This window comes from Rhinolophus sinicus, chromosome 6 (genome assembly GCF_057876585.1).
Source record: "Rhinolophus sinicus isolate RSI-liver-muscle chromosome 6, RSI-T2T, whole genome shotgun sequence".
Taxonomy (NCBI): domain Eukaryota; kingdom Metazoa; phylum Chordata; class Mammalia; order Chiroptera; family Rhinolophidae; genus Rhinolophus; species Rhinolophus sinicus.
The window spans coordinates 27,762,280-27,785,926 of NC_142506.1; the positions used below are offsets into that span (position 1 = coordinate 27,762,280).

At 31.1% G+C, this 23,647-nt stretch overlaps 1 protein-coding gene across 49 annotated transcripts in view; it reads right to left on the reverse strand.

Annotated features, from left to right (window-relative positions):
• Window positions 1-23,647, reverse strand: part of RIMS2 (regulating synaptic membrane exocytosis 2) — a 594,048-nt gene that overhangs the window by 257,268 nt on the left and 313,133 nt on the right. For 18 of the 49 annotated variants that reach the window (XM_088799000.1, XM_074316856.2, XM_074316855.2 and 15 more), the window contains 8 exons: window positions 21,752-21,960; window positions 19,900-20,019; window positions 17,696-17,795; window positions 16,664-16,787; window positions 14,321-14,367; window positions 10,696-10,808; window positions 4,773-4,820; window positions 1,214-1,344 (listed from right to left, as the gene is read on the reverse strand). In XM_088799000.1, coding sequence (XP_088655126.1) covers window positions 1,214-1,344; window positions 4,773-4,820; window positions 10,696-10,808; window positions 14,321-14,367; window positions 16,664-16,787; window positions 17,696-17,795; window positions 19,900-20,019; window positions 21,752-21,960 — 892 coding nt within the window. Of the gene's footprint in view, window positions 1-1,213; window positions 1,345-4,772; window positions 4,821-10,695; window positions 10,809-14,320; window positions 14,368-16,663; window positions 16,788-17,695; window positions 17,796-19,899; window positions 20,020-21,751; window positions 21,961-22,082; window positions 22,151-23,647 lie in introns of all 49 variants that reach the window. The other 31 variants (XM_088799001.1, XM_074316869.2, XM_074316864.2 and 28 more) reach the window with 3 other exon arrangements.

Below are 23,647 nucleotides of genomic sequence, written 5' to 3' on the forward strand. Positions count from 1 at the left end.
GTGACAACTGCCATCCAACTGAAGTTAAAGCTAGATTTAACAGCTCCAGTTATGGATGTCCTCTTCCTCCCTTGCAGTTCAAAGTATATCCCTGTCCAAAAGACAACCTAAGTTGTTAGAGAACAATCATCTTCAAACAAACTTGGCAAGATAAATTTATATAGCAAACAATTTCTAATTTAGATGCTGTGCCACTTTTACATGTTTTCTGAGAAATTTTTAACTTTCATTTCAAAATATATATCAAGTAAAATTTAAGGCCTTTGTTAATTGTCTACTTCTTTCCTTTCATCCTTTTCTTTGCTGAAATTGTTCTTCAGATGATACTTTGGCACTCAAATCAACCAGGATGACTTTCAACTTAGACTAAGTAAATAAGGGTCCAAATGTGTATAAACATATTTAAGATCACATCTGTGCCCAGCCACTTCCAACCTGAGAAAAAAAAATGACCAGATTTTGAAAACACCTTGCCCTGAACACCAGGGATGAAAAATAACTGTGGAAAGGGTAAATGGTGCCATTCTTTCTTTTTTCCAGATGCTTATTGAATAATCTCTTTTATTTTTTATGTGCCTGAAATTAAGAGTGATTAGATAATTTTTGATAAATTATTTCTGCAATCTTAATTTCTCTATTTAAATCAGGGTAGAACAATATTTATGTTGATTAGAAAGGACACAAAGCAAGTTATACTTAAAGAAGCCAATTCTGGCCCAGTGTCAAATTTCTTTGATGATATAGGGTGATGATAGAAAAAAAAGAAAAAAAAGCACTAATTAATTTTACAGATTTTAGAGAAATAATATCTTAGTAAGAGAAGGTAGAAACTGTAGAGGAATATGGGTGCTTTTGGTACCACTTCCATATTTTTGCCTCTGTAATTTGTGCTAAAAATACATTTGACTTAAAGAAGCATAATTTTTAATGATTTTTGATAAATGAAAATAATACATTAAGAAATAATCCACATGACTTAAAATAAATATGCAATAAAATAACCTATATCATAAACATTTGATAAACTTTAAAACAATCTCAAAGCATTTACTGTCACTAGTTTGATTCCTAAGAATCATTATGATTATGTTATACTTCGTAAGTATCTGACTGGTATGATATATACAAATAAATGATACAGAATCGAAACACCTACTGCTATTACATTTCTTACTTAGTTTCAAGAACATTTACTTTTGTTTTATATCCCTACCTTCTGTCTGGAAGAAAGTAAATTTTAACATAAGGATTCCTTGGCCTCCCATCTTCCCTGGAAGGGAGATCCTTTGCTCCCAAAATTGTAACTATTAATTGATGACCAACCTTGTCAAACCATAGTTTTATCTGAAAAGCAAAAATATTCATTCATCAGCTCAAGCATTTACTACCATAACATATTTACATTCCCAATCTTTGCCCTATTTCCATACACTAATACTAGCACAGAATATAAATTTCACTTAATAAATTGTGTTTAGTTAAAATAAAAGGATATGCTTTAATAACTTCAATGACTACAGGGATTAATTCAAATATTTTGGTTTGATAAATCACTTTGACTTTTGTTAAACTAATTTGATTGCTTATTAACATGTACATAGTAATTATACTACCATAACAACTTTATATACAATGACTGCTGCATGTCGATCTTTATGCAAGAATCACTGTAGTTCATTTTGGCTCCTCTATACTAGTGAGTTCAGAATAAATGCTCGAAATGCATTGAACAGACAGTAACTTGTTTATATGGCATTTATAGGGAATTTTTAAGTAAATGTTTCATGCTATTCCACAGCAAAAGACATTTCAAAGATTATAAGCAACGGGGAATTACTAGCAGCTTTAGTCAATAGACTCCTTAAGTTTGTATTTAAACTATAATAAATTCATTTTTTAAAATTTTTCTTATACAGACATAAAATCTCTTCTATTTGATATGCAAATGCATCACATCCTTAGAATAAGGATATCCTTTATAATTTGAGATGAGAAAAAGTGAATAATTTCCCTATGTCATAATTAGAGATGGAACTTCACATCCAGCTGCTGAATTCATTTGATTTAACAACTGTCACTTCCCACACGCATACCTCACACTCCCACACCTAGCTAGCTGATTCTACCATGTCAGGATCTATGATAATTGTAGCTCTGATCCACATTTTGGTTCAGAACTCAGCACATCTCTGATTGTTATCTTGAAACTGAAATTAAATAAAAAATTTGGAATTTGGGGAAAAATTTTATTTATATAATTATATTTTTATGGTTTATATGATTTATGGTGTATATATATATATGTATATATATATGTTAATTTTTAAATGTTTCCTTAAATTTGAATGTATAATATTTGTAGCAGTTTAAAAAATTTAAATATACATCTCATGTCAGTGCTTCTACTCCTCTCCAAAGTGGACAGTCAGGTCTGGGCCAGGCTCTGGTATATATAAATGTATTTATATACGTTATAAAAATAATAGCAAGAAATATCAAAATATTTAAAATTATAATTACTACTCTTTTTGTTGTGTTAAGTCTTTATGTTTAATGCTGATATTATATTACTGTTGAGTCATAAAAAGTTTTCCTAATAGCGCTGCTAAGTACAAATAGACTAAAAAAGTGTTTCTTAAACTGTGGTTCACAAACCTCCTACATCAATGTTATCTGGTTTATTTGTTAAGAAGCTACAAATTCCTGTGGCCCACTTCTCACCTCCTATATCAGAATGGGGCCCAGGAATTATCATCTGAACAGTCTTTTCCAGGTGACTCCCCTGGGCATTAAAGTTTGAAAACCACTGCTTTAGTCTAGGGGATCAACCTGAAAAAAAAGCCTCTAACATTTGAAATAAAAGTTTAAATATTTGCTTGCCTAACAATATTAGAACATAGATGCAGATGAGAATAAGTGAAAAAAAGAGAACTAAACTATTCTGGCAAAAGACATGACGGGAAAACAAAATAAAAACTAAGGTAAGAAATACAAGAGTGTCTTGTATATGAGATGAAACAGAGATGTCAGATAGCATCATGTTTCCTAAAAAACGTATGACCAAACCAGACTAATTTCTGATCTTTTCTGTTGTCTATAGAAATAAAAAACCTTATGGCTTTATTTTTTCATTATATTAAAACTCCTTCTCTGAGGATCATGACATGAATACCGAACACCTCAAAGAGAAAAACTGAAAGGCTAAAACTTTTTTCCAATAAACTTTAAACTTGAAAAATAAAGAAACAATAATTATCATTATTAAACGAGGCTCATAATTATTAGAACAAGTTATTGATTTCAGTGAGCTTTTTTTTTTTTTTTTGAGAGATTGGGACTAAACATTTGAGACATATATTTCAAATGTTTGATAAAGAGTATTCTTTTTAGATTTTCTTATGCCATGGAAAACCAAAAATATCACTTATTAGTAATATTCATTTCTTATACAAACAGATAGGCATATGATTTTCATATATCATAATACTTAACAGTTTATTAAATTACACTTTACAAACATGTAATTGTTAATATATATAAGATAGGCACATTTTAATTTTACCAACTTTTCCATCAAAATCAAACTTTTTAATAAACTGTCTTAAACTGGGGAGTTTGAGCAATAGCCTTAATGTTCATTCTATATTACAGGATTTGCATTGAAGTTTTTAACAGATATCCAGTTCACATTATCAAAACATAATCATTTTATTAGCTAGATTATTTTATCACATTTCTAAATTCTTTATCTGTGCTTTTTAAGTGAATGGATAATATATCCATTGATTTCCCAAAACATAACAAGTGTATTTTCACAATTCTAGATATGACATATTTCTTATTTTGCCTCAATATCACTAACAGAAATCTTGATATCATTTTAATTGTTTTAACATAATTATCATTCCAGCTTTACCTTGAAACCATTTTTAAATTTCCTAAGCAGAATCTGAACAGCACAAGTAGTAAATATTTTACATTGTATAATATCAATTAAAACAATTTTAATTTTTAAAATTTAAACTAAAGTAGTATTATTCAAAACCAACAATGACAAAAAAACATGCAGCAAAGCAAGGAAAGCATAATACTATTATTAAAAAAAACACTATATTGACATTACTTTACCATATAGAGGTTTCCTAATGAAAAGAGGCAAACAATTTGTACCCAAGTAGTATAGAAAATTAAATGGAATTACAATTACAAAACATAAATAAAATAAACTCAACATATTTTATTTGGATTGTGATTGTGTTCTTTGAAAGTAATACACTTCCCAAAAGTGGAACTTTAATATAATATGCATAAAATTGATGTTTTAGATAAGGTACAAATTTATTTACCAATCTCCTCACAAGTTATTGGTTGGAAAATGCAAGAGAATGTAGATGTTAAGTGATATAATGACTGATTTAAAGAGACAGCAGCCTTGTGCAATAAAGAAAAATTATCAAAAGTATAAAATTAGCTACTGATTTCAATGTTACATACATAAGTAGAATATATATTAATTGCAACTCTGAAACCTATGAGTTTTAGTCTTTAGTTCATCATATAAAATCACTAACCAAGATTGTCTCTTTAAATTTTTGTTGTATTTCAATCCCCATGCATAGTATTTCAAGCTGGCTCATAAAATGATTTGAAAGTCAATAATATGGCTTGGAGCAACATACCAAAAAAAGTTTTCCTACTACGCATTTTCCAAAAACATACAAATAAGGGTTAAAACACAACTTTAGTTTCTATCAGGCAGACAAGGCCTTTACCTGAACCCTAGGAACAAAAGGCGTTGTTCTTCTACTAAGGCTTTGGCTCTGGTAAGCAAAATTAAAGAAAAAAGCAATAAAACAAAACCAAAAGGACAACACGCTGGAACTCAAACCAAAAGTAAAAACAAACACATACAACTGTCCCTTAAATATAACTTTTCCATGACAATATGTATCTAAATTAAGTACTTCAATGTAATGAATAAAGTAATTTTGCCAAAATGTTAAGATATATAAAAACTATATAAAATCTCAGAATTTTTCAATGTAATCAACATAACAGGAATTAAGAATGAATGTAAAATAACACATTTGGGCTCGTATGTTCTGAACGAATGAGTGTAAACACAACCCAAGATCCATGAAATTTAAGGTTTCACCCTTAAACACCCTATACCAAAAAAGAAAAATCAAAGTCCAAAAAGAAGTTAGATGAAAATGCATTATAAAATTATTAGTGAACAGACATCTGTAGAAGTAATCGTGTGACTTTTCCAAAATAATATGTCTAACAGAAATCTAAAAAACATTAGCTAAATTGACTTTACTATTTCTTGAAAGAATAAACACATTAAGATAAAAGTATGCCGAAATGACTGCATTAATTAGTTAATTCATACTGTAAGAAACTATACTAGATTCTACTATTTCAACACCATTCTGACAATTATTTTGTACCCCATGTGATACCATTGTTTACTGCTAATCATACCTATTAATGAAACTATCTTGTTTCTCTTTATTTATACATTTCTTTATATTTTTCAAGACTTAAATGACAGTTTATTGCTGCCAACAACACTAAGGGGTAGTTACCATTATCTCCAATTTGTGGATGAAGAAACAGAAACCAAAAAAACCAAAAAATTAGAAGTTCAAACAAAAAGTAAGATAGTATAAAGGTATAGAATGGAGCCCAGTTTTTATTAGATCACTATTTCATATTCTTAGAGTTAAAATCAAAATTTCTTTTCTCTTCTGACTACTTTGTTTTCATTTAAAATAGTTGCCAAAAGACACCACAATAATCAGAATTTTGTGCCTTTATTAAAGCATGTCAACAGTTAAATCAGGAACAAAATCAGATCTCTCTCTCTGGATTTGGGAATGGATTTCAAGGCATTTAATTTTTCTTCTTTCACCAAAATTCCATTCTGTTCCTCATGGATGTCTGTCTTGTCTAATTCAAAGAGTCCTAAATATTAATGGCTTCAGACTTTCCCACTGATACATGGAAACAGTTAATAGCTACTAGGAGGACTGTTGCCCAATTCAACTATCCTCAGACAGGTACTTTTTAAGACATAAATCTAAGACCCAAAGGAAAGGAAAGCAGACCTTAAAAGTAGGCTATCATTGAATCATATTAATCATCTTTCTTTCTCTCCAAAAACCACGGAAGTCTCAAGTCTAAGCTGTCTTCCTTTTTGTGGAGACATTTCCAAAGGAAGAAAGAAATGTTTATATATGGAGTGTGTTACTGATATCTGCATAATCCTAGTTGGATAATTCTCTAGCAAATGGGGAAGGGGTATGTGAAATTCATGCAGATTAGTTAGACATGCTGAACGAAGACACTAACGAGGTACTCTATTTAGAAATACATTTTATTTTCCTTGCCCTCTCACTTGTTCTACCTGTTTTAAACCACAAATATCAAGGTAATGCAAGTAAATATTACTTCAAGAAACAAAAGATTTACTTTAAAAGGAATAGTACTTTGAAATAAATTAATCCTTTACGGTAAGTATTTTCAATCTTTAAAGTGATCTCAAAAAAGTAACAGATTTCTATAATCAATTGTCTAAATCTATGGCAATTTAAACCTAATCTTTACCCATGCTTATACATTAAATTTGGCTATAAAAGCGTATTTTTGTCTTATTAGTTTTTCAATTGAGGTGAGATTCAAATAACACACAATAAACCATTTTAAAATGTACAATGCAGTGGCATTTAGTGTTTTCACAATGCTGTGCAATCACCACCTCCCTTTAGTTTCAAAACTTTTTCATCACCCCAGAAGAATACCCTGTACCTATTAAATCATCACTCCCCATTCCCCCATCACCCCAGTTCCTGGAAACTACTAAAATTTATTCTGTCTCTATGGATTCTGGATATTTCACATAGGAATGGTAAAGTACTATGTATCTCATTAAAATTTGTAATTAATATGACTTCATTTATTTTAGGCATGAAATATATGATATCTATAACAATTCAGCCTCATTCAAATGAATTTGAATTTGCACATCACAATTTATTTTGCATTTTTAATGTCACTTCCTACTATTGCATTACCATCTTTAGGACATTCCTTTTAAGCAATGCTTCTGGAATAATAAGGCTAAGATATGAAAAGATAAAAGCTCAAAGAAAAATACTTTCATTTACAGAAAGTTTTTCAAAGGCTATAGTTTCTAAGGTGTTATAAAGGATACATACCAACTCTTCAGTTACTTATTCCCTTTAAATGGACATATAAAATTGTATGTACAATATTTACAAACTCATCACTAAAAATAGAGTCAGAAAAATATTAAAACAAAGTAACTTAGGGAAACATTACAACCATGAAGCAAAGTAGAATAGAACTGCCAATAATAATCAGTGTATTCCTATAGAAAAGACTAATGAGCCATTTCTCATTTTTAAAAGAGTTGAAGGCGTATTTTACCTTAACTCTCTATCAAAACAACTAGCCAAAGACTGCAAATTAATTTTAATTTACTGAGGAAATTATAAAAGTAATCCTCAGAAGAAGGAAACTATATTATAGAAGAGCACAAATTTAAAAAAGAATCAAACTAAGGGAGTGCTGACACTGAAGAGATTAACATATAGTCCAGGCGTCATAAACATGAGCTCATATTGGTTTTCTCACCAAACACATTAATGGCACTTTCATAGTTATGCCCTATAATAATCACAAGCAGCACCACAATTCAAGCATGGAGAGGAAATACACTACATATATTTTTTTAAATCATCAACAGCTTTGAGCATGAAAGTTTAAACAAAAATTTGCATTACATGTATATTTTTCTATTTGAGAAAATCAGTCCATGAAGTGACATATATATATTAGGACAGTCAGCTCGCATACTATACAAATTATCTTTGTTCTCAGGCATCGGCAATGTCATGATGTCGTAAGTGAATTATGCACCCAGGTAAAACCTGACCAAAATCAAAAATGCCCAAAGGTAAAGTAGAAGGATATAGAAATTTTAATGTTGCCTTGTAACTTCTCAGAGGTTTTTCTGAGGGGTGATATATGTGGACACATATTTTCCCAACCTCTACATCATTAGATCAAATTAAAATTGTCTTTTGTTGGTAGTAATAGGATTAAACATAAAGGGAAATACTATATCCAAAAGGGTATCTTGCTTATGTTTTTGTGCATGCAAAAAATGAATATAAAATTGTTTCATGAGGGTAAAATTCATGTCTATCTTGTTCACTGTTGTATTCCAGCTACTAGTATTATGGCTGAACTGGGGTCAGACTTTAATATATATTTCTTGAATAGATGATTGGAGTTTAATTTGATAAAAACTTTTTGGAGGAAAATTTGGGCAACAGATTTCAAGAATCATACCATTTTCTTTTCCTTCCATATTGTAATTTTACTTCTGAAAAGTTATCCTGACAAAATAATTTTCTCCTAACAAAATAATCAAGGTTTATTCTAAAAGATTTCCATGGCATCATTATTTATACTATAAATTAGAAACAAGCAAGGTATCCTATAGTAAAAATGGAGTAATAGCTATTAAAATCATTTTAAAAGGAATTTTTAAAAGTTTAAAGCAAAAAGTGCACAATATATTAGTAAGTTTAAAAGCAACCTTCAAAATAGTATACACAGATTTATTACAGTTTATTTAAAAATGTATATTTATGTGAATCGTTACATTTTAGTGGCAAGATTATAGGTGATTTTTATTTTTTATTTATTTATCAATACTTTCTAGATTTACCACAACAAATATCATTATACTTACAAACATTATCTTACTGGAACATACTCCTTCCAAGTCATAAGAAAATGATAAAATGGTACACATTTTAAATTATAATTGCATGGATTTAAACCAACATCATTTATAAATCTAAATACTATAACTTTGTACCATTATATATACATTTATAAGTAAAACTTTTAAGTTTACATTTTCCCCAAATATGTAACAGTGTAAACTTTCTACCATATTAATTTTGAACAATGAGGAAAAATTGTGGAATTTGAAATTTGTCTAAGCGCCTGCACTATGCTCCTCACCCTTCCCGGCTACTCCAATTTGTAACAGGGCCTTGGGATTTCAAACGAGATTAACAAATTGGTACTTACTTATCATGGGAGTATAACTTCCACTCCCTCCTCCTCCACCAACTGAAGCCACCTACACACTCCACCCCCCCCACACACACACACACTTACTTACATACTGTCATCAGCCACAGACCCAGAGGATTATTTAAAGAGGAACTATTTGACTCTAGCCATAAAAACAAACAATCAAACAAAAAAGAAAAAAAAACCCAGCTAACATTTATTACCACTTTCTAAAATGGTGACAAAAAATACATGTACATTTGTAACCATAAATGACATCTGTGCTGTCAATTTATGTAGAGAATAAGAAGAAAGATGCTACTTATGTGGAAAAACGAAAAAATATCATTATCCTCAAATGAAAAGTTCATTCTGTTTATGAAAGAGAAAGGAAAAGAAAATAACAAAGAGAGGAAATTTATTTTAATAAGATATTTACAATCTGCAAACAGTATTTTGTTTCTTGCACACTTTTTGTAATTGTTACCTTTGTGATCAAAATAATCCCAGAACAGACATGTCTAGTGGCTTTTCCAATAAATTTTAATATGTTAATTTTGTTTATATTTCCTATATCTCCTTTTAATTAATGAAAATTCTTCGGTAAAAATAAAAACCTCGCCTCCCCCCCAAAAAAAATAAAGTAGATATGTTACAGGTGATTTAACAAAAAGTTTTTCTGTTGCTCTTACAGTATCACCCCAATAACAGTTTAGTTTTTAATTATAATTTTTTATGCAAAACCTAGTGTCTGAATTTTGAGAACCTAACAGCTCTTAATACTCATAAAATTTCAAGTTTAGTAACTTTTCAGCATTATTGTCAATATTAACCAGTTTTTCTAAAACATAACTGGATAAATTTTAACATTTCTAACGGTTTTAAAAGGGAATGAAAACCGAAGAAGTGAATATAAAGAGGGTTCAAATTTGCAAAGCTCTTCTAATATGGACATAAAACACATAACTGAATTTTAAACTTTCACTAGAAAATGTTCAAATTAGGGATCACTTCATATGAAATCACCTGGTGTACTCAGTAATCTATTACATACTTACCCATTTACTTAGTTTTGTCTGTTGACAAAAACATCTCAAGTATTATATTTCAAAACAATATTCATATCCCAATAATACAATGAAATTTTCCCCAAATTTCCTTACGGTTGAATACCAGGGAAGAATACATAAATATTTCCTTTTATCTTAAATATATCATCCTTGTATAGTACAAAATTTTTATTTCAAGTATATGATAGATTATAGTCATTTTACGGCATTGAGCAAAACTAATAACCTTAAATTTTGGAATAATATCACTAAGGTGAAAAAGGTTTTAGATATCGTCTCAAATTCTAACTCTCAGTGAATTCCAGGATACCTAACTCTAAAAAAAGAAGTATTATGGTAATAATTAAAACTGAATTTCAATTAATTAAAATTACTAAGAATGAGAAAGTTGATGGTTAAAAGGACAAATACATTCTAATAAAAAATCGGTTTACAGAAAACTAGCAACATATAATAAAAACTACTAGATATTCCAAAAAGAGAAATTAATTTAGTGATTACATACTGAAAGTTGTCCAGATAAGAACTGTGGAACATCCCTCAACATGCCAGGACTCATGGGAGAGGTAACGGAAATAGAAGGACGATCCATTTTCTGAGATTCGAATGAGCTAGAACCTAAAATTATAATTATACATAAAAATAATAACAATGGCTCTTAATTAGCATTTAATAATCTTTACCTTCTATCTCTTAAATTTTCTAATGTTCACAGAATGTCACTATATAGACCATTTTCTTAGCCAGTGTTCCAAGTACACTTAGAGGGTTTCACTGATGCATAAATGAAACTTAGGGATTCTCTTAAGACCAAGGGTGAACAATTTTCTGTGCCAATTATAGTAGAGAGAGACCTCTACATCAAGACTTATTTATTTGTCTGTTATGTGTACTGAATTCATATTTACAATTACATATTAGGAAAATTTTTAAATGGAAACTTAGGTAGGAAATACCAAAACCTAAATCAGTAAAGAAACTTGAAAATTATCTAAACTTGAAATGCTAAAAACATACTAGAATGTTAATTATAAAATGTTTTCAGGAAGTGACTTCTTGTAACTATACCTGGAAGAATATAATAAATTACATGGGCATAAAGGGCATATCAGAAAAAGCAGAACCATAAGTACCCAGAAGTTACATGTGTGAATTTATTTCTATGGAGGGGAAGAGACAAATTGGAAAGTGGAAAAAAAATGGGGCTAATGGGATACTGGGGGGATTAAGTGGCTGGACTTCTGTGTTACACATTTTGGATGCTAATAAAGCTCCCATCCATGCTAAGCTCTTACGAGTGAAGTAATAAAAATTGCATTTGAGGAAGGTGACTTTACCACTTTTTTAAAATGTAGATTCAATTGAGTGAGATGGAAAACAGAATCAAGTAGATTCAATAAAATGGTAATAGGAAAGGTTGTGATAATGGAATAGAAAGAATTCAGGAGATATCATAAATGAGAAAAGGAGGACTTGGAAATGAATTAGATATGAGTTACAAAGAAAAGAGAGGGGGGAAAACATTAATATTTCAAGTCTTATAACCAGCTATGGGGTCAAGAAAGTCCCCTGGGTGTCTGTCTTGTTCTCTGCACAGGACCATGCTGACAATCCCTGGGATATGGAACACTGGAGAAGTCCTGTGTTTAAGGGAATGGGTAGGAAAGTTAGTTTGAAACAGTGACCTTGTGACACCTCTGACATATCCAAGAGATGAAAAGAAGGTAACTAAATACATGTATGGAACCAAGTATTGAGTAGACGTTGTTGGTTTTGGAAATTAAACTGTAAAGTGTCTCCCTAATCAGAGGCACAAATGGATTAAATTCACCTCTGCAGAGCGTATAGTGTAAAGTGAAGGGGGTGACTGCAAGCCTTGGGATCAGAAGTAATGGGATACTTTTTATAATATTTAGAAGTGGAAAGAATGTTGACTTTATAGTAAGAAATAAGCTCAGTCTTCTACATGTTAAGCTTCAAGGAACAGGAAGACACTTAACGGAACATATCCTTTAAACAATCAAGGATAAAGACACAATGATAGATCCTTTTGATAATATAAACTTAGGAGTCAGATGGCAATAAAATCATATGAAGATAAGAATTTACTGAGGAACTAAAGACAGGAGGTTAAGAATTGGGCTAGGGGAAACCTATACTTCAGCATTTAATGAATAAAGGACTAAATCTAATTTGAGAAGGACCCCTGTCTCCTCAGGAACAATTTTGGAATTGTTCCACACTGCTCACACAATAGCTGAGTGAAGTAATATAAGTAAATAAAAATTTACCTACTTCTAAGGATTGTTGTAAGAACTAAGTGTGATAATGTACACACAACATCCAGCACAGTTCCTGGAACTCAGTAAAATGGGAGCAATGATGATGATAATATTATATGTAATAATTATTATTACCATTATATTAGTATTAATTTATTATAGCATAGCTTCATATGATTATGACACTATTTTGGATGAAATCACAACCTAGCCAAAGGTACTAAATCAAATAGGTCAGATGAGCATATTTCAAAGAATAGAGCTATGCCATTCACTCCAAAGGGATTTCACCTATCTGGTAGAGATTTTTAGAGAAATTTATATTCATAATTGTAATATAAAATTAAAAATACCTCTATTTCAATATGGTATTCTCAACTATTGTGTGTTTAGAGAATCCAACCACTTCTCACTACCTTTATTGCTACCACCTCTAAGTTACCATCATCTCATCACTAAAATACCAGAACAGTCCTCTCACGGTCTCTCTTCTTTCACCCTTAACTCCACTTAATCTATTTTCTTCCTTTTTTTTTAAAATTAAATTTGATAGGGTGAAATGGTTAGTAAAGTTACATAGGTTTCAGGTGTAAAATTCTGTAATACGTCATCTATATATGTCACATTGTGTGCTCACCACCCAGAGTCACTTCTCCTTCCATCACCATTTACCCTCATCTACTACCCGTCCTCCCCACTTACCCTCTGGTAACCACTAAACTATTGTCTGTGTCTATGAGTTTTTGTTTCTTTATTTGTTTGTCTTGTTCCTTTGCACTTAATCTATTTTCAACAGAGTAGCCAGAATTTAAAACATAAGTCTCTCCTCAAAACCATCCTATGAAAGTCTTGATTTCCCTCAGAGTAAAAGCCAATGTCATTACAGTAGCTTATAAAGTCTGCAATTTAACTGCCCATTACTCTTCTATCCTCTTTCCTATTATTCTCCCCTTGCTCACTTTGTTGCAGCCAAACTGGCCTCCTTGCCTCTCCTTAAATGCATCTTAGGCTTTTCTGCTTCAGAGACATTGCATGTCTGGTCCCTGTACCTGGAAAGCGTTCTCCAGGATAGCCACGCTTTCAAATCTTTGCTTAGATCCTTCCTTCCCAATGTGGTCTACCCTGATCTACTTATTTCAAATTGCAAGCCTCCTCTCTTCATTCACAGTATCACTTATTCTACTGTCAATCAATAAAGGAACTTAGTTCATTGGAAAAAAAATTCTAGTTACACATCTGAAATAGAACTCAAACACAAATAATAAAACGTATTTATGTGTTTAACATTATTTAAAATAGACTTATTTAATATACCTATTGTTCCATTACTACTCTGATGTTAAACAGAAGTATCTCATTTTCTAAAAATATAAATGAGAATATCTATGATTATTCTCTAAATTGTCCCAAGCATTCCCCCATTTACTGAGAACTAAGTTATTAAGTAGTAAATTTTTAAAATTAGGGAAAATTTGCTGGAGAGGACAGGGAGTGATGATGTGTCCATTATTTTGTATTGTGATGATGGTTTCACATGTATGTCAAAACTTATCTAACTGTACATTTTTAACATGTACCGTTTATTGTAATGCACCTTAACAAAGCGGCCTAAAAATACATACTAGTTAAGACAGTATAGTTTAAAAAACTATCTTAAAGTATTATAGACTTTTGTACTTTTTCCAACAATGACACGAAATAACACTAAATTTTACATATTTATATGGTTATATACTTGGTAACAAGATTATTATATTTCTTATTTTGTATAATAGATTAAATACTTCATTTGATCTATGATGAATGACATTATTAGTAACATTTTCTTTCAGCATAAATGAAACTTACTGGACTCCAGTTGTGCATGTGTGCTATCAGGTATTCTAGGTATATCTCTGAAATGATAGAAAAAGAAAATAAAAGATTGTTTCAACAATTAATGCTACTGGTATTTTGATGATATCAACCTGTAATAGGATAGTATAAAACTAACAAAATTGTATATGACAGTAGAATTATATAAATAATGAGAAAACAATCTGCAGTCCTCTATTGCTAATAAAAGTATTCTGGGCTAACTAACCCCAACTACTTAAAATTTATACACATTTATAGCAGATTTGTAAAAGCATATACTTTACTTTCTATGTGCCTCATTACACAATTGTCCATTCTAAAAAATTTCTGTATTTAAGTTTTATAGATATATTTTAATTGTATTCTACTCTTTATTTTTACTTGCTGTTGTTCTAAATCAGTAACATTAAAATATAAATAATACATAACCAAATCAAAAATTAAATTATTCAGATTGCGATTGAAATTTTTAAATATAGTAACTCCTCAGAGAAAAATGCAACTATGTTTCTTACTGGGACTTACAAAATTACCTTGTAACTACATTTACACCAAAAAAATATATAAAAATATTTAAGATATTAAACAAAAATATTTAAAGTATCTTTTAATACCAAGAAATATATTTCATAGTATACTAAGTTGATGCAGTGTAGTTTTACCAAAATACAAAACTTTGAAAAGACAAAATGAAAAATAGATACAATTTCATGTGCCAGATTATTACTTTTGAAAGGAACATTTCAAAACTAAGCTACCAACATAAGTCATTTTCTACAGCATAAAAAGAGATCAAAATAATATAGTCCAATCATTTTCAAATGAATCAAATTGGGCATTAGTATTATACAACAAAGAATAATTCCTATTGCCTCTATACTCGAATGCTCTTTCTTACCCTGAACATGCATTTAATAATTCACTGTCAGTTTATAATTTTTAATTGATTTTTCTAGTTATAGGTGTATCTTTTACAATCACTTATAAGTTTCTATAAAGAAAATGTTGTTGTGATAGTTAATGAGTAATTCTCAAAATAAGGTGCAAAGGACTGTATTTACTGCCAACTTTTCGAAATTGTCAATTTAATCTACAGGTAACAAATTATAAAAGCCAAAGAGTATTAGGCATTTGCTTATATTTTACCTCTTTCCTTAAAGATGTTATGTGTTTCCTTAAATTGTTCCTTGTATCTGGGAACAGCAAGTCCCTTGTATCTGGGAATAGCAACTCTTAGACCCTCTCTTTCCTATGTTGAAATCTCCTTTTTGAAAAAATTACGGAAAATTCATAGAATATAGTTGATGCTCATTTTTACAATGCAGAGGACCATAGTTCAAAAAACCTTCCTTTAAAAGTAGGTGTTACTATAGTCCTCTTCTACTAATACCGTTAGCCATCTATTAAGCTACTAAAATAATAAAAATAACAGACACCTAAATCATTCCTCTTCCTGCACAATCTAGCATGATCAGATAAAGAGATGTCATGATTTTTGGTGAGCAGTTTTTAGTAAAATAATAAAAACGTCCTCAGAATAATTTACTTTTATAAAGAATCAGACATTTTTGGATTGCACACTACAAATTGTTTAATAGTAGTCTACTGTTGCCATGCAGCAGCCTACCCTGTCTGTCTCCTCGTACCTGCCCCTAAAGAAAGGAGAGCCTGTGAGACGGATCCTCTCAGGGACATTGCTTCACCTTTGTGATTGCACCTTATGTCTCCCTATTTGGCCCCAAAAAGATGGCTGCTCAGCCAATGACGAGTAAGATTCCCCACGGGGGGGGGGGGGGGAACAACTCAAGCCAGGCGCAGTCGAGTGGGGACCAACAGAAGAACCCACGGGGTTCATAGAGGTGGGAACAGAACCCCCACCTTCCCCCAGCTAAGGAGAGCCTCTGCCTCTGTGGCTGCGTTCCTTCCCACAACCTGCAAGGGAAGGGATTCAATGGTATGCTCTCCATCTATTCATATGCATATAGGTTTTTGTCCCTTGGGGAAGTACACACATCCTGAGACTTACGGTTCAGCTGCCTGCAGGCAAGGGTGATTGGCTTGAATCAGTTTCCTATTATGATATATAGGATTCACAGATCTTGAGATTGACAAGCTCTATCTCCATTACTTCCCCACCTAACTAATAAAAGCCAATGCTAGGCCGATTAGGTGCCCAGCCCAGTCCTTGAGGCTGCTGGTCCCTTGGCCCCGCTTAAACTCTATTCCTGGCTACTGTCTTTATTCTTAACCCTGCCCTCCTCACTCCCTACAACCCTTGTCGCACGGACTCAACAGTCTACTCTATATATGTGCAAAGTACTCAAACCAACTTACCCAATAGGCCTTGAAACAACAAGCTCCACTTGTGGTTCAGGTTTGGATTCCAGAATGATGTTATATACTTCTTCAAATGTGGCTCCTTGCAATAGCCTCCCATTCCATTCCAACACTTCATCACCTATTGCGCGTGTCAGTAATAATAATCTTAGAAAGAAAATCTAATCCAATAAAACGTACTCAGAACAAAACAATCTTAAGCTTCAATGAACTTGATAGAATAAAATCACCAGTATGGAATAAGAAACAAACTGAGCACAGCTCCAGTGGCATAAAATTTGATGACCAGGATGATGAGTGTATTTTACCCCAAAGAACAAGGGTCAGAAAACAAATTACATAAAAGTTATCTCTGATTTTCTCAGTGGTGTTCTGTCCATGAATAGTTAGTTGTTAGTTCTTTTTGAGAGGGGGAGCTAAGTCAGGAGAGACCTGTCAATATCTTGGTGACGTCACTCCTGTCTCTGATTTCTTCATAGAAATTCTAATTCTAGAAACCTTTAAGATCAGTTGCCTCTTTGTAGATTTCATGACTCTGCGTTCTAGGTTTTTCAAAATACATCAGCTAGGCACCTTGTCTAAACTCTCTTGTAAAAAGATTAGTATCTAACATCTTATCTAATCATGTCCAAGGCACTCAAGGATCTCTCCTATAACATCCATTAACAAAGAGATAAGGAATGACACATTTCAGGAAATATGTATTGATCCATTAAGTTTGTTTCCTAAACTACGCTGGAATTTCTTCAAAAGAAAAATAAAGGCTTATGGGAAACAAAATAGGTTATACAAGGTACAGACTAGGAAAGTCTATCACCAAATAAAATTTAAAAAATCAGTACATACAAAAATCTTTTTATCCAACATCACTCTCAAGAAATAATAGTACAACTTTCCATTAATGAGTACATTTATATTTAAGTTAAATGAGCTCTTTATTACTGGTCACATCACTTATAAATGGGCATAACTTTTTCATAACTACTCAAGTTTAACATTTTAAATGTAAATAATCAAAGAGAAACCTACCGGGTCTAAGATGTCCTACAGTATCAGCTAAACTTCCTTTTTTTACTTTGGTAATAAATGCACAGAGCCGACCTGATTCAGTCATCTTTCCTCCTACAACCTATTTAAAAGAGGAAAGTGTTAAGAGACATACCGCTCCAATGAACATGGTTGAAGATTGAAGTAAAAAATAACTAGACAATTTGCAGCTTTTAAAACTATAATTTAATATACTAAAAATAATTTTTAAATAATATAGTGCTGTTATCAGGAACTGAGCACATGTCATAAAAATAAGCTCTTTACATATTCACGATGTTTTACAATTTAATCCATTATTTGTTAAAAACGTTGCATACCTTAGAAACAATTTGTAATTTCTGTCTTTATTACAGGGTTCTTATTTTCATAATTTCTAAAAACATGTTATTTCAGTACTGTGTAATTATGTTATCTAGTTATAGATTTCAAATATTGCAATAATAGTATTTACTTGATACTTTTGCTATAATTGTGATATGCTACCAAAATTTCATTAGTAATCTTTTAGGCACATTGATAATATGCATGATATATTTTTCCTGAGAAAATTACAAAACTTACTTAATCTTATAAGAATTAATGAAACTTTAGACCATTTGCATCCCAGTTTTCCTATTTTTATGTTTCTATTAATATATGTTTCATGAAAAGAAAAACAACTGTTAGCAATAATGCTGTGGAGTCATATATGTACTTGAAAGAGGAGACTCATAAAATTAATGCTGTGCTTCTCATCAACTGCTATTCAGTCAATATATCAACTTTATAGCAAATTAAGTAACTAACTTAATTGACTAAAGTAGTTTTTTTCTCTTCTAAATTGAGTGAAAGATATCTGAATTCAGAAAACACTGATTTACCTTATTCCATGTATTTATTCCCAAACTGCAGTGAATTACAATCTGTTGCAGTTAATACTAATTATTCCTATATTTAATTCTGAAAATTAAATGTATAGATATTTAGGACATATCTTTATGTTAATTTCTAAAAATGTCCTTGGCTTGATAAATATTAATAGTAATAATTAATATTACTGACTAGAATTATTATTATTGAAATCTTATAAAGTGTCAGACACTGTACTAAAAGTTTAGATATTGATTCATTCAATGGGATTACAACATTCAGTAAGCATTATTATCTCCATTGTACAGAGGAGCAGTCTAAGGCTGACAGAAGTCTGGTTGACCAAAGTCGTGTACCTAGCAATTGCTATAACTAGAAATCAAGCCAACACTTCCTAACCTCTATACTATACTGCTCTAACAACACAATAGGCAGATCTGGATTTAAATCCCACCTTCATCACCACCTTGTGTCCAGGGGCAAGTTATGACACCTCTCTAAGCTTATTTTTTTATCTGTTGTGAATATTACATAAAATTATAAATATAAAATGCTCAGGTGAGTGCCAGCCACATGGCAGCCACCCAATAAATGTTAGCTGCTGAACTCCACTACACCCAAATTTTCTGATATCTCTCACTTATTAGATTCTATACAACTTCTGTAGCAATGGCTTAACCAAACCATTCTCTCATTTTTCATTTCAGTTTTTAATTCACCATACAGATATATATTTTTAAAAAACCAGAGCTCTATTTGTTACAATTACTAAGTATCTGTTATTTCACAGTAAAATATAAATCAATATTTATATTAAATTTCCTAACATATTTTTGAGTTTCCAGATTTCAAACAGTATTCTCTCTGTTTCTCACATACACACACATACACACAAATATAAATGCATATATTTTGATACACTAATACAAAAATTATATTCCTGTGTAATACATATATTACAGTTCCCAAGTTTGCATATTTAGTAATTGAATAAAGCTATCATTTTAATGGAATATAAACACAGATATAGACTTAAAGGACAAACTATATAAGTAAAATAAGTTTGAGCACTACATTTAGGATTTACGTATATAACTTTAGTTGTATTTTCCAAAATTATATACACAAGTGTTATTATAGAAAATGGCAACTTCTTAAATAAAACTTGGAAAACAAAAAAATGCACAATGAAGGCAAATATTTGGGAATTCATGAAAATGGGGAAAAAAATTCACTAAATTGATATAGGTAGAAAGAGGTACTATATCTTTTGCTTTCCTGATAATTCTGTAAAGGAGTATAGAGCCAAAATCTCAAATACTTTCATCACATACCTTCAAGCCAAGCATTGCTCCTGAATCTCGAGGTACACTTCCATCTTTTAGACGTTTATTTAGTAAAATGCGACCAATTAAACGATCTCCATCTTTAGATGGTTGCCATGTCACAGGGTGCTGATATATTGTATAAACAAACAAAGAAAATTAATGTTCTTTTTACAACAAATGACCCCTTATTTTACAATCTCTCTACATTTCAGATTTCGAAAGTGTCATGATTACACAAACCAGTTTGCATTCAAAACTTCAATCAAAAGGGCTTACTATATTATGCTTATAACCTCAATCTTATAATCTCAAGTTCTGCCCAAATCCAATTACTTCAGATTCTTAAAGTGGTCTGACACAATACTGAAATTATGTAGTTCTACAAAAATCTGAGAAAAGTTGAAAATATATTCAAACTCTAATTTAATAGAGAGGGTGTCAAAAAATGTATACACATTTTAAGAAAGGAAAACTGTATTAAAGTTGTAATACTCAATATATACTGAAAACAAAAGATGAATACAAGTCACATTTGACTTGTGCAATTACAAGAGGTGCTCAAAATGGTTACCATCAGCTTCCAGACACTTCTGATTACTGCGAACTACTGCTTGAGCAACGTCGGCCAGAGTATCTACTTGTATACATTTTTTTGGCACCCCCGGTATATATGCTAAAGATGAATAAATTCACAGGCAGAAAAGATGCATTGATATTCCATGTAATTAAACTAAATTAAAAATGAGAAGTTAATCTTCAAACACTTTTGGAAGACTTTGAGTGACCTTATTACAGTAAAAGTTAAAAGGTCAAATTATATTAAAACACAAAATTCAAACCTATGATGAGGGCTTTCTTGAAACAGGTTTCTAGATTAAAATTATAAAAAAAAAAATACACGAGCCCCAATGACTTTCCAATTGAATCTTCATAGGTGAAACAGGCCTGATTCAAAAGTGATTACATTTTTCACTTTTTGGAGGTTCACTGATTCTTTCAAGTCTTTGATCTACTTAGTAAATTAATTTTATTGTATAATTCAATGGTATCCATTGCTAAATATGTTCAAATATTAGGAGCACATCTCTTTCTCAGGGCAGACCAAGCCCTGTACAAATCATAACACCATTCCATTATGAATTATATGTCAAATAACAAAGTAAATGATTTGTGTAATCACAGTTTCACAGTTATCTTAAAGTAACATGCACACCTTCATGCAAAATTTAGCAAGCAAAAGACAAGTTCCAGTCAATCACATCTATATAGTAGTAAGATTTCAAAAGTCTCACTTCACTAAAAGCAAAAATAATAAATACCAAAGCAGATGGCAATGGTTCTAATACTAATTAATACTACATTAAAATGCTATGACAATAAAACAAAAGAGCAAAATGACAGTGAAAGGGAAAAAAGAAAAACAACTTTTTCTGTGCAAACAGACCCAATTATCTCCCTTTTGCCTGGGATTCAAACTATTAATAATTTAATTTTCATCCCAAGGAAAATATATGTAAGCAATCAAATAAGCCAATCAAAAAAATTCTTTATATTTGTGGTTTATAATAACATTACAAAGTTCTCTCAAGCGACCGTAGACAAAACATTCCTTTGTTCCTAATTTTTTATTTCATTTGCTTATTTTTTGGTATGCCGTCAAACAACAAAAACAGCAAAGCAAGCAAGAAGTATTTTGATTTGTTTGTTTTGGTTTTGTTTTTCTTTTCTGCACCTTAAGAAATGCTACATTGACCCTTGCAATGCCCTGTCCTTTTATTATGTTCTGTTTGAATGAGTGACAGAGAGCAAACGAAGACCAAATGAGCAGGTTAAAAGGCAGGCTCCACAATCTCAGTACCTTATCACTATGGCTATGCTCCTCGTTAAGGGTTGTGCTACTACACGTATCTACCCCAGAGTCCTTAATCTGAGGCTCAGACCATTCCAAATCCTCTTCCAAAGAGTGGCCACCAAAGTACATCATTTTCTTTTGTCTCTCAGACCTGGTGTTAGAGTCCGACAAAACTGCCTGCTCACTAGTTTTTCTTTTTCCCTTTTGACTGTCCCCTACAGGTGTGGGATAAAAAATAAAAAAAAGATACAAAAAAGAAAACATGCAAAGGTGTAAATAAAAAAAGGAAAAGTGAAATGATAACGGAAATTAAATAGTAAGGCTCCACATGTCTCACCAAAGACATTGGGGATGCCTCACTGCTATGCCAAGACGTATGGTCCAACCAGTTGTAATCCATGTCTCCTGTGAGAGTCAGACAGACAAGAGTGCAGTAAAGGAGACCGTGAAAGAAAGGACAGACAAAGACATTATAAACATTTTAAACTGTGTTATACTGTCTGGTTTCAAGAACTTTGTCTGTAGCACTCACTATATATACCAAGAGAAACCTAAGATTCCAAATGAGTAAAATTTACAGAACATAAAATATAAATCTATAGACAGACCCTACAGAACAAAAGTCCTGCAAGGAGAGAAAAGTCTAATAATAAACAGTAATAGAAATGAAAAAATTATATATTCTTAAAAACAAAAAAAGAAGACTGTCAACTATGTCTGTTATTCATCTATTATTTTTTTCATGCTGGCCTACAGACATGAGTTCTACTCTCCAAAGATTAAAGAATATTTTAAAAATTATACAGTGGTTTGCCAATAACCACTATAATGAAAAGCCAAGTAATTAAATGTTGTTCCTGGAATGTAGTATGATTCTTTATAATGCTGAAACCTCCTACAAAATTTGAATGGTAAAAAAAACAGAATTGGTTATACAAAGTAATAATTTCGTATGAAAATGAAAAAAACAAATTCACTCAATTTCTATTAGTGAAAATAAACTTTCTTAAATATAAGTTACCTATTATTTTGCAACTTTTTTCAACTTTTTCAGAAATTGCATTCTCATAAAAAGTAAATTTTCTTTTAATATATTTTTGTCAGATAATTTGTGTAATTGGCAACTAAGAATGAATATCCATTTCCCAAACATAGTTGCACTATATTTGCCTTACATTTCAAAAAGAATTTCTCACTATGCTTGGAATACCAAGCCTATTATTCTCTGACCACAATGCTTTCAAATTGGAGATCAATCAAAAAAAAAAAAAAAAGAAAGAAAGAAAAAGAAAAAAGAAAAAAAACACAAACATGTGCAGATTAAACAACATGCTACTAAAAAACAACTGGGTCAAAGAAGAAATAAAAATATAGGAACAAATGAGAATGAAAATCCACTGTATCAAAATTACTGGGAGGCTGGGAAAGTAGTATTAAGAGGGAAATTTATATCATTACAGGAATATCTCAAGAAACAAGAAAAATCTCAAATAAAACACCTAACATTACATTTTACAGAACTAGAAAAAGGAGAACAAATGAATCACAAAGTCAGCAGAAGGAAGAAAATAATAAAAAATAGAGCATAATTAAATGAAACAGAGAACAAAAAGACAATATAAAAAAATACAACAAAAAGTTGGTTCTTTGAAAAGATTAAAAACATTGTCAAACCCCTGGCTAGACCCACTAAGGAAAAAAGAAAAAAGAAACAAATAAAATCAGAAATGAAAGAGAAGAAGTTATGATGGATACCACAGAAATACAAACAATCATACAATAATACTATGGAGAACTATATGCCACCACACTCAATAACGTAGAAGAAATGGACAAGTTCTTAGAAATATATAACCTTCCTAGACTGAATCACAAAGAACTGGAAAATCTTACTAGACTGAT